The 12,248-nt window shown below is 59.7% G+C and overlaps 1 protein-coding gene across 1 annotated transcript; it reads right to left on the bottom strand.

Moving 5' to 3' along the window:
- Positions 1 to 1,576: 1,576 nt before the first annotated feature.
- Positions 1,577 to 11,751, bottom strand: ZFP3 (ZFP3 zinc finger protein). Its single transcript, XM_039254539.1, has 2 exons — positions 11,702 to 11,751; positions 1,577 to 3,137 (listed from the first exon to the last, which is right to left on the bottom strand). The coding sequence occupies exon 2, from the start codon at positions 3,127 to 3,129 to the stop codon at positions 1,672 to 1,674; it is 1,458 nt and encodes a 485-aa protein (XP_039110470.1). The 5' UTR covers positions 3,130 to 3,137; positions 11,702 to 11,751; the 3' UTR covers positions 1,577 to 1,671.
- Positions 11,752 to 12,248: the final 497 nt, after the last annotated feature.

The raw sequence follows: 12,248 nt of genomic DNA, 5'->3' as shown, positions 1-12,248 counted from the left end.
GAGAGAGAGACAGCGTGAGCAGGGGAGGGTCAGAGAGAGAGGGAGACACAGACTCTGAAATAGGCTCCAGGCTCTGAGCTGGCAGTCAGCACAGAGCCCGACGCGGGGCTCGAACCCACGAACCGCGAGATCATGCCCTGAGCGAAAGTCGGACGCTCAACCGACTAAGCCACCCAGGCGCCCCCGTCCCCTCATCTTTTAAAGTAGGGTACTAGTACCCATGTCAGCCCCATCAGGCGAGGGAGGGGCAACTCGGTAAATTAGAAATCACTCAACCAGGGGCGCCTGGGGGCTCAGTCAGTTAAGTGTCTGACCAGCTCAGGTCATGATCTCACGGTTTGTGGGTTCAAGCTCCCCACCAGGCTCTGTATTGACAGCTCAGAGACTAAAGCCTCTCTTCAGATTCTGTGTCCCCTTCTTTCTCTGACCCTCCCCTGCTCATGCTGTGTCTCTCTCTCTCTCTCTCAAAAATAAATAAAACATTTTAAAAATTTTTTAAAAAAGAAATCACTCAACCAGACACTTGAAACAGGTGGATTTTACGGGGTGTAAATGGTGCCCCACTCAAGCTGCCATGGAAATCAACACGCCAGCCGTCCTGCACTTTGCCCGCACACAGTAAACACTCGGTAAACACTAGTGGATTAGTAATCGTGTAATAAAGGGATTAAAGAACAGAACACTGAAGACGTGTCAAGTCAGATTTTTAAAAAAACAGTCCAGAATTATGGGTCTGGGTGAACCCTCGGCACCACGTAGCTCATCTCCCCTCATGTCACCATAAGGAAAGTTAGGGGCCGGCGGGCCAAGTGGCCTGGTCAAGGCCTGCCTCCTAAGACCAGCCCTGGGGTCTGCAGATGCCCCTGGGCACACCTCCCACCGCCACCCAGGAGGCCAGGAGCCAGCGCCCCCAGGGCGTGTGGAACCTGGAGGGCGGGTGTCCCTCAGGGAAGAAACAGCAGAGAGCACAGAAAGGTCCTGTGGAGACAGGAGGGAGTTCCAGGGCCGGGGGCAAACTGCAGGGAGGCTGCCACCCCTGCCCACCAGCCAGGGCCCCTGCAGGGCTGCAGCCAGGAGGGCCAAGGACCGGCCAGGGGCGCCCACGTGCACAGTCCTGTGCGCTGCCGCCTGAGCTGGGAACGGGGTGGTGGGATCCGGGCCCGCAGGAACCCGCAGGAACCCGCAGGGCTCCCGGGTGCCGTCTGTCCCGGAGCCCCTCGAAGGGCAGCTACAGCCTCCGAGCAGTCGGGCCTCTCCGGCTCGGTGGACCCCAGGTCTCCCGCCCAGCCCTTGCGGACTCCGAGGGCCTTCCCACGCCGCCCTGTAAACCCCGCGCAAGTCCTCCACCCAGCTCGAGCTGGACGCACCCCCACCCCCCACGGCCACACGGCCACCTTCTCCGGAAACCGGACAGCACGAGTGGAAGATCCCGAAGCTCAGAGACGCTCGGCGGATCGTGGCAGCGCTGCGCGGTGGGCGCCAGGGCAGGCGTGTGGGGCCGCGGCCCCCGTCTTCCCTGGAAAGTGACAAGTAACACTCTGGACCCAACGGCTGGTCCGGACCCGGGCGTTGGGGGATCCGCCGGGGTTAGAGGGGGTGTCGTGGACAGAGGACAGGGCAGGCTCCGAGCAGCGCTTCGGGTCCAGGCCGCCACGCCTCCCCGGCCCGGGGTCACTGCGCGCCGTGGACGCTCTGGTGGCGCAGCAGGTGCGAGCTCCTGCTGAAGGTGCGGGGGCACTGCTGGCACGCGTACGGCCTCTCGCCCGTGTGCGTCCGCCGGTGCAGCGCCAGCTGCGACAGCTGGCCGAACGGCTTCCCGCAGCGGTCGCACGCGTACGGCTTCTCGCCGGTGTGCACCCTGCGGTGCAGCAGCAGCTCCGAGCCGTCCCAGAAGGTGCGCGCGCACTGGGCGCACTGGTGCGGCCTGTCGCCGCTGTGGACGCGCCGGTGCACCGCCAGGTGCGAGCTCCGCCGGAAGGCCTTGCCGCACTCGGGGCACTCGAACGGCTTCTCGCCCGTGTGGATGCGCTCGTGCCGCAGCAGCTCCGAGTTGCCGCGGAAGGCCTTGCCGCACTCGCCGCACACGAACGGCTTCTCGCCCGTGTGGATCCTCACGTGCCGCGCGATCTCCGAGTTCTGGCCGAAGGTCTTGCCGCACTCGCCGCACTCGTACGGCTTGTCGCCCGTGTGGACGCGCTGGTGGCGGATGAGCTCGGAGCTCTGGCCGAAGCCCTTGCCGCACTCGCCGCACAGGTACGGCTTCTCGCCGGTGTGGATCTTCTGGTGGCGGATGAGGCCCGAGCTGTGCTTGAAGGCCTTGCCGCACTCGCCGCACTCGTGGTAGCGCTCCTCCGTGTGGATGCGCTGGTGCTGGATGAGCTGCGAGCTGACGCGGAAGGCCTTGCCGCACTCGTTGCACGCGTACGGCTTCTCGCCCGTGTGGATGCGCTGGTGCAGCAGCAGGGCCGAGTTCTGGCTGAAGGCCTTGCCGCACTCGCCGCAGCGGTAGGGCCGCTCGCCGGTGTGGACGCGGTGGTGGTGCACCAGGTGCGAGCTCTGGATGAAGGCCTTGCCGCACTCGCCGCACGCGAACGGCTTCTCGCCCGCGTGGATGCGCAGGTGCCGCCGGAGGCTGGAGTTGGTCCCGAACGGCTTCCCGCACTCGCCGCACTGGAAGGGCTTCTCGCCGCTGTGCACGCGCAGGTGCTGCGTCAGGTGCGAGTTCTGGTTGAAGGCCTTCCCGCACTCCCGGCACGTGTGCGGCTTCTCCCGCCCGGGGCTCCGAGGCGGCGCTCGAGGCCCCGACGCGGGCGCGGGGCCCCCGGGCGCGGGGGGCGGGGCGGGGCCGGGGCCGCGGACGCCCTCGCCCGCCGCGGCCTCCTGCGGCCTCTCGCTGGACGGGGACCTCTTGACGGTCATCGGCCCCGGCGCGTCGCCGCCTCCCCGAGAAGACCCAGGCGCCACAGCCTGGTCGGCGGGGCCCCCCGTGGTCGGCGCCAGCACGGCCGCTGCTGCGAACTCCCGGCCCCCGTCGGCGGCCCTGGGGGGCTGTTCCAGTGCTGCCCCGGGGGGCTCAGGCTCTTCGCAAACTTCCTCCTTGGGAATGACCTCCGTGTGCTCAGTCCCCATGTCACGATCTGAAACGACAGAGGGCAGGCACGTGAAGTGGCCGAAGCTGGCGCAGCGGGAGCTCCCGCCCCAGGGTCTGGTGAGAGGACAGGGCGCCCCCGACCCCGGGAGAAAGGGACCTGAGATGACGGCGTTGGAGCAAACGCACAGCAGACACTGGCTGGATCATCAGGGGAGGGGTGAGGCCGGAAACTGTGCATGGTACAGGGGTGCTCCATGCGCACGGCAGCCCGCAGAGGCGCGGAGGGCGGCGGGGAGGGGCGCGGGGAGACACAGCTGCATCAACAGATGGGTCTGTGAAAAAGGGTGGGACAAAGGGGTGAAAAGGACAAAGTGACAGAGGTCACGTGGGGTTAGCGCGGGCCGTGGCCGCACCAGGTCTACACTTCTGGGGCCTGGAAACCAGGGCTGACCATCCAAAGTTGTCGGTGGCTTAGCCGGCCCAGAACAGACGTCTTCCAGGCTCCCCTACAGTAGGATGGAGCGTTTACAGCTCAGTGCCCTCCACGTGGTCGGCACCCGTGTCCAGGCCCCGTGTCCAGGCCCGCCGCCCTCTTCCTCACCGACAGGGAACGCGCCCACACCACAGTCTAAAGGTCTATGTCGGGGTCAATATTGTCTCCTCCTTCCCCGGCACCAGAGCCTCAACCCGCTGTAGCTTTACTGGACTCTGTACTGTCACACAAAGTTCTCTCTCAGTTGCCTTTTCCAGATACTTCCTGTCCATGCTCATAATTCTCCAAATCAATTATTAGTACAATTTTGTAAAATTTCCAGATACTTCCTGTCCATGCTCATAATTCTCCAAATCAATATTAGTACAATTTTGTAAAATTCCCAAACAGATCCTGATGTGCTTATATCCATCATGTCTCTGTATGTCTTCCTTCTTAGTGAGTTTTCTTATATTTCCTAGCTGGTTATTGTCTTTATATACAGCAACGTTATTTATTTTTATGACTGGTTTTATAAATGGCCTCTTTATATAAGTTTCTTAATACCTTTTTAGATCTTAAGGCCTATACTTTTTAAACTGCTAAAAGCCTGTGGCAAAAGTTTTAGTTATCACCCAACAGCCATTCTTGCCTGCCGCAGCAACAGAATGACGAATGTATTTAGCCGAGCAAGGGATCTAATTAAAGAAATACATTCTTCAGCTTTCTTTGCAGCTGGGTTTGGCCACGTGACCAAATTCTGGCAGCTGAGACCTTAAAACGCAGACAAAAGTACATGGGGCTTCTGGGAAGTCTCCTGAGGGGTGAGGGATGCATTTCTCCACGTTTCCACACTGTGCCCGGGGCAGGGCGCCATCCTGGCCCGCGAGCACACCAGCACACCCGACAACCGGACCAGGGCCAGAAGGGTCTGCGTCCCCGACGACTCCTCGGAGCTGCCCTACCAGCCCTGGAATGCCTGGCTGAAGCCACTACAGTTTTCTGTTCTGCTTCTACAAAGCCAAGCCTATTTCTACCTAGCGCAAAGGCCCCGGGGATTTAGCTCTCCCCGACACAGGACTGAGCTCGACGCGAGGAGAACGGACTGGCCTCTGTGCAGGTTTTCAGTGGAGCTGATGCTGCAGGGGCCTTTGGTCCAGGGCACCACAGCCAACCTGAGGAATACAGGCCTGTCAGTAAAGGTGCTCACTGTGGAAGGTGGTTCTCGAGGGAGAACGTGCAGCCACGGGACTTTCTCCTTTAGACAACACAGAGCCGTGGAACGGTTTCTAAGCCAGGCAGTGACCGGCCTGTGGTCAGATGAGCATCTCAGGCAGAGGCGCTCTGATGCCCATTTAGTGGACTGACTAGAAAGCAGCAGGCCCTGGTACAGGGAGATCAGGGAGAAGGCGGAGGCCGTCACCAAGGCAAGGGGCACGTGATCTCACCAGGGCAGCAACGGCAGAGGGAGTGAAGAGGAGGCCAGCAGGAGAAGCGGTTTGGAGGTCAGGAAGAGGGAGGAGTCCAAGGCGATGCCTGGGCCTCCCTTTATGTAAGCATTGGTGCCCCCGAGACTGGGTGCCAGCTCGTTCAGGCCGGAAGGGGACGCAGGAGCTCGGTTCTGCACAAGAGAAGTTTCAAGATACCCATACAGGGTATCAAGGAATCTGTTAAAATGTATTGGTCTAAAACTTCTATTGGTCAGACGAGGGACCCAGACCTGACAGTGCTCAGCGGCAGGTGGCCTGGGGAGAGCGTGGGAAGGGCTGCAGACCGACGTGAGGATCGCGGTCACAGGTGACCTGTGAGAATGGGTGGTGGTGGGCTGATCCATCAAGCTGCTGCTTTGTTCAAGGGCAAGGATTTTCCCCGATGGCAGAGCACTGAGTGTTGGGAGCCATTCTGAGCCCACTAGTCGAGAAAACTCCTGGTGAGGTTAAAGCAAGTTTGCACGGTCTCTTGCCAATCAGATGATGACTGATACTCACCCCGACTCAATTATCTCTTCCTGAGCACTGACCCCTAAGGTACCTTGTTGATCAATATCGGGAGTGACTTGTCCCCTTATTCTGGCCCTGGTATGATGATTGCACCTTGTGAAGGAACTTATGGTGGGAACTTCTTCTTTTGATTATGGGAACAGACATCGTGTCTCCAGAAGGTCCTGTTTCCCTCCATACTTTCCCTTGAGCTATGAACAGGCCAACGACCCCTAGTCATAAAAGATTGACCTTCACATGTACAATTCTGTTTCTACTATTGCGTTAGTCCAGGATGTTCATACAGCTCAACATGTAAATCAACTAACCAAAAATGTCTTTCATGCCCTAGCTATTCAAGAAATCATAAAAGTAGACACAAAGTTAAATGCACTCGTAGAGGCTATTCTACGTATTGGGAAATAAGCTAAACTCTTTAAAGGTATGGTTGGCTCTCTGGTGCAATAAAGCATATCACTGGAAAATCAAGTCTTGCCTGGAGACAAAGAGCCTAACTTAGAGAAAAGGAACAGATAAGGGCAGAAGATAAGTTAGTACATACCCCTATGCTAACTGATGGTGTACAGCAGCCCCTTCCCTGGGGCCTGCTTTCCACAAACACCTTCCCTTCCCCTGGCCGCTGTGATGCGGATGGATAAGAGTATCTACAAACCTGTGGCTTCATCTTAGTGTTATTAAAATGTGAACACCTTGTTATTTTCTTAGTTACTCAACCTCACTATAATTGGGGCAGTTCTGCAAGAAGACTTCTGTAAAACCTGTTTCTGCACATTTTCTAAAAACACCTTATCACAAAGAGCTATCCATTGTAAAACTTCCATTTCCTGATGCCGTGTTAACATTTGACCTATAAATAAAGACACCAACACCGGCAGGATGGAGATGCCTGCCTGGTGATCGGAAAGGATCTCGGGGCCTCACTCTCTCTCGCCGACACCGTCCATCCTTCAGGGACCCCTGTACCTGTCGGAGCCGGCGCGGCCTCCGACAACTGAGCGCGTTTACGTCAGAAGGGGCGGTGCCAGCAAAGAGACAGGTTACAAAGGAAGGCGAGATGGCATCAGGGAAGAAACAAGGACCCCGACAGGCAGGAGAGACCAGGAGCCAGTGGTGAGGGAAGGGGGCGCGCAAAGGATGGTGGCCGCCCACCCCGGGCCTCTCCCGTGGCCCCTCCTCCCGGGAGGAACCTGATCTCCCACCAGAAGCCCCAAGTCTCAGAAGCGCTCGCTGCTGCCCCTCAAAGTGACGTGCAACCTTCTCGTCGTCCCCACCAGCGTCTCCTCCAGCTCTCCCACGGGGGAGGGACGGCCACCCAACAGCTGGACTTCCTCCTGCTGACGCCTTTGGGAATTATGGCCAAATTCGTGTCTAGAGAACTATAAGCATACACTGCAGTGGATTTAACTACCTGCACCCCCGGGACCGTCTGAGCCCGGCAGGCGTCTTAAAAAAACTCCGTCTCCAACACTTAGCCAAGAGCAAGTGCCACAGCTGTCGCTGGAGTCCCTGTGCACCGGCGGCCCCCCGCCCCCCTGCAGTCCCCATGCACCCACGGCCCCTCTCGGGTCTCCCCTCCACCCTCCTCTCTCCTGCGGTCCCCGCTGCCTGTCACCCAGCTCCCGCAAAGTCAGGATCCACAGAACCATATCTCGGCCACCCCACGTGGAAAATTACTTGTCCACAGTAAAGCAGGACACAAGACACCGAAGCCAGGTATGTCTCTACCCCCAATGTGGAGACCCGGCACAAAGATCCAATCCAGGAAGTCTCCCCAACTACATGTGACCCCCGTGGCCATGCACTTGGGGGGCATTCTGCCAGTGACACAGTATCACTGTTTGCTACGTCACATCAGCTTCCTCCTCTCTGATCCCTTCCATATAAATTCTCGCCGGGGCACAGCGACCACTCGGACCTCACGCTCACGTGCAAACATTCCGCTACCCGCAGCCCAAATTCCGACTTCCAAACCTCATTTCCTACCTTAGTTTCTCACTTCTTCCCTTTCCTAAACCTGAAATTAGCTGTTTCTGGAGAGCGGGAAGAAGGAGGCGTCACCTGAGGGGCAGACCCACCACCCACGGTCCTCGGCCTGGAGCCGATCTCTACGGGGTTCCCACAGTTCAGAATGGGGTCTGCAACTCAGCCCACCTGCACTTGTGGTTTTTCGGTGCACCCCAGAAGAGCACCTTTAGAAAGACTTGCCCATAGGGGCGCCTGGGTGGCTTAGTCGGTTAGGCATCCGACTTTCACTTAGGTCATGATCTCACGGTTCGTGGGTTCGAGCCCCGCGTCGGGCTCTGTGCTGACAGCCAGCTCAGAGCCTGGAGCCTATTTCAGTCTGTGACTCCCTCTCTCTCTGACCCTCCCCTGCTCACGCTGTCTCTCTCTCTCTCTCTCTCCTGGAAATATATAAAACATTTAAAAAAAAAAAAAAAGACTTGCCCACAAAATGCTGATGCCTGTGAACAAACAAGGAGAAATAAAACTGCAAAAGGAGCATGCTGCTTAGATGAGAATCCACATGGGAAGGACACAAAACCCTGAAAATTATTGCAATTGTGGCAGGAAGATTTTTTTTTTTTTGATGAGTAATTCTTTTTGTTTGTTTGTTTTATAGATTTCTGAGAGAGAGAGAGAGCGCGCGCGCGACAGAGCACAAGCAGGGGAGGGGCAGAGAGAGAGGGAGACACAGAATCCAAAGCGGGCTCCAGGCTCTGAGCTGTCAGCACAGAGCCTGACGCGGGGCTCGAACTCACGAACCGTGAGATCATGACCTGAGCCCAAGTTGGATGCTTAACCGACTGCGCCACCCAGGCGCCCCATCTGATGAGTAATTCTTAAATGACTCTTCTTAGCTTGGAACTAGGCTAGATGCAGGAGAATCACTGGGAAATGTGTTTAAACTAATAGTTTTCCAGCTCTCACCTCAGACGTCTCCATGAGCCCGAATGCCCGGGGGTCAGCCAAGGCAGCTGTATTTTTACCAAGCGCCCTGAGTGATGCCCCAGCAGGTCTGGAAGCCGCCGTGTCAGACAGTCTCAGGAACGGAGCTCTCCATACTCAATCCGCTGCACCCCCCGCCCCCTGCCTGCGCTGCCGGAAAGACAGACACACACGTAAGCAGCAGGATTAGAAATGCACGGCCTGCTCCAGCTGATTTTCTCCTACCCTCCCCTAAACTTCTCTGGACACCCAGGAAAGATATGCTGCAACTGACGGGTCCTCTTTTCTGAGTTAAAATCACAACTCTAGGCGCCTGTGTGGCTCAGTCGGTTAAGCATCCGACTTCGACTCAGGTCATGATCTCACTGTAAGGTCAAGTCCTATGTCGGGCTCTGTGCTGACAGCTCAGAGCCTGGAACCTGCTTTGGATTCTGTGTCTCCCTCTCTCTCTGCCCCTTCCCCACTCATGCTCTGTCTCGCTCTCCCTCTTTCAAAAATAAATAAGCATGAAAAGAAAATCACATCTCCATTACGCTTACCAGACAGACCCCAGATGCTGCGACTGGGCCAGAGTTCGCCCAAACTGCCTAAATCGGAGGTCATGGGCATCTCCACAAGAGCAGTATCACTTAATCCTCTGGATTCACCTGCCAAAAACCACCTTGTGATTCGTAGTAAAAAATCATTAAACAATCTACAAACTGACATCCGATTAAGTCTTTTTAAGATTTTGTTGAAAGCAAGGATAGGACCCGAGGGACAAAATGCCCAGGAATCACATTCTTCCTCAACAAACTCCAACTCAGCCCACAGTGACACGCGGTCATGAGATCAGGGGGTGCACAGGTGAGGGGCAGGTCTCCCTTCTGCAAAGGACCATGTGAGCAATGGTCCAGGAGCGGAGAAGGGGAAGCTGCGGGCCACAGGTCCCTTTCCGGGCAGACGGTGGAGGGCAAGGGTCTGAGGTCAAGGGCGAGAAACTGGATTCCATTCAGTGTGCGTGCTCACAGATGTCCCAGGAGGGTTTGGGAGCCCCTCGCACACTTCAGTTCAGACCGGTGCCAGGCGGCTGCACCCTGGGCAGCGCGTGGGGCGAGCGGAGCCTCTGAGGCCAGGGCGCCCGGGGGGCAGAGGGAAGAGCAACAGGTAGAAGACCGTGACCTCAGCACACCCTGTGGATGAGGAGGCACAGCAACGAGGGAGGGCGTGCGCGGGCTACTGACCACGTGCTGGAGGCCCGCCGGCCACGTGCGCGGCGCTAAGCCACTTACAGCCCATCTTGTGAAACCCTCCGACCTCCACCCGAGACAAGTACGCCGGGCGTCAGGGAGCACAGGCCATCCACGCGCTCTCCCGGCTTCCGCCAGCAACACTTCTGACGGCCCCAAAGCAGCCGGCACGCTGGGGCCCCGGGCGGGGGAAGAATGAGGCCGTGAGGGGCTTGAGGACGGCAGCCAGAACACAGGCCAGCTGGGCGAGCACAACGGGGAAGCAGGTGGAATGGGGGGAGGGGAGCGGTGTGGCGGGTCCCACGTGGAGGTTACAGGGAAGGTGGAGAATGTGGTGGGCGCCCAGAACCACGGGCAGGCATCCTGGAAAGGGGCCCGAGGTCTAATTCTGATGCTCTAATTTCACGGAGCATTTGAGCAGAGGTTGCAGTGCCCCCCACCTCCCTACACACACACTCACACACACACACTCGCTCTGCACATCTGACCTCAGCAAAGAGCTCCAGGACTGAGCCCCCACTGAGTTAACCCTGTCAAAGCAAGAGCATCTCGCCTGCGTATGCTTCCCTCTGGGTCAGTGACATGCGGGGTGGGGGGGGTGCTGGGAGCCCATGGGGACAGTTCTGGCTGTGCTGACTCGGCCGCGGCTGCTGTCATCTCCCTACCAGCTCCTGACGAAGGCAGGGAGGGCTCCGGAAACAGAGGGCCACTAGATCAAGTCAGTCCTGCAAGCGCATTACGTGTCTACCTCCAATTATGAGAACTTACACACCCGCGTATCTTTAAGCAGCTTGAGTCGTTACTACAGAAAAAAACATCTTAACAGATACACTGTCCCCTCAACTTCTGAAAGGCCAGATCCTAGCAAGCATTCATTATCTAGTACAAAGGATCACCTCCTCCCCAGTCTTGCTGGAAGGTTCGCCCCTGGACCTCTGAACTGCATTTCACTCGCCATTTTCTCCGCACTCCAATTACCCTGTGGCTTCCTGTTCATTGTTCCCCCAATGAACCTACCTAATAAAAACTTCCCGACGTGGCTCATGAGCACCCCCTGCTCCGGCCCCTTCCCCTTTCCTGGCCCACCGTCTCCAGGGACCCCGGGAAGCTGTAGTCCAGCCCAGGACCCTGCAAACACTCCTGTTCTTTAAAGGTTGTCTGCACTTGGAAGGCCCTTCCCACTTCCCGGACCGCTCCTGCCCTCCTCGGGCACCTCACAGACACCCGCAGGCCGCCGCCCAAGCACAGAGCCCTTCCATCTTCCTCCCCGGCCCTCGGACTCGGCTCCGAGCAGCGACCTCCCGGTACTGTGTCTGTAGCCCCGGAGCAAGGATGCTCTTCCAAGCATCGGGCAACTCCGGGCGCCTGGCACGTTTCGGGGAGCTGGTGAGCACCTCTGTTCCGTGAATCCGTACAGATGCTTCATCTACACAACGAACCTGTGAGACCCTTGGGGACTAACTGGAGATTTCATTCATGTTTGTATCCGAGGGGTCTAGAACGGTGCCCGACACACAGCCGACGCCCGTCACTACTTGTGAATCCACGCTCCTTCTCCCGGCCCGGGGGATTCGGGATCTACAGCTCGGCCTTCCTACGCTCCGCGGTCGCCCCCGCCGAGGCGGCTCCGTTACCGACCCCCGGGCGCCGGAGGCCGCGGCGGACCGACCGCCCTCGCGTCCCCGCCGCTCCCTCGTGCGGGAGGGAAGCTGGGGGCGCCGGACCAGCCCGCGGCCGCTTGGAGAGCGCGACCCGCGCGGGGACGGTCCTCCCTGAACGGGCGGGGACAGGGGGGCGGGGGCGGGGGCGCGCGGAGTCCAAGGTCACGCAGGCAGCTGGGGGCGGGGCGGGCCTCGGCGTAGCGCGCGTCCGCACGGCGCGCACCCAGGGGCCGGCCCCCCGCGCCCCGCCCGCGCCCCGCCCCGCACTCCCGGCCGTGGTGGGGACGGGGGAGGCGTCTCACCGCGGCCGCTTCCGCCCCGTCGCGCTCCGCTCGCCCCCTTCTCGCCGGGCTCCGCGCTCCCCGCCGCCGCGGACTCGGTCTCACGGCGACCGCGGCGGCCGCTTCCACTTCCGGCGCGCCCGGCCAATCGGCGCGCGCCGCACTCGGTGGGGGAACAGGTGGTCGGCCCGCCCGCCGCGCCTGCGCCTGCGCCGCCCCCGCCCCGCCTCCCCGCCGCCTCGGCTCGGCTCCCCGGGGAGGCCCGGCGCGCGACGGCGCTCGCTTCGGCCGCGGGACCACCGAGGAGCCGGGTCCTCCGGCCGTCCTAGAACGGCCCCGGGGACGCACTTCCGCCGCGGGGCCGGCCGCTCTGCGCGCCGCCGTCGCGCCCCCAGCGCGCACCTGCGCCTCTCCGCGGCCGCGGCCCGCCGCCCTCTGCCCTGAGCGCCGGGGGCCCGGAGGTCGGGGGGCTTGCTCGCGGGAGGGACCCGGGCGAGAGTGCGGGGCGAGCGGCTCGGGCCGCGGCTCCGCATCCCCCGCCGTCCCTCTCCCGCCCGGATCCAGCCTG

The sequence above is a fragment of the Hyaena hyaena genome, unplaced genomic scaffold, assembly GCF_003009895.1.
Source record: "Hyaena hyaena isolate Hyena2069 unplaced genomic scaffold, ASM300989v1 scaffold_492, whole genome shotgun sequence".
NCBI classification, from domain to species: Eukaryota; Metazoa; Chordata; class Mammalia; order Carnivora; family Hyaenidae; genus Hyaena; species Hyaena hyaena.
This window is presented reverse-complemented; position numbering and strand designations above follow the sequence as displayed.

What these genes read in the sequence shown, in the direction of transcription:
- ZFP3 (XM_039254539.1), bottom strand. Translation starts at nt 3,129, where the DNA reads ATGGGGACTGAGCACACGGAGGTCATTCCCAAGGAGGAAGTTTGCGAA.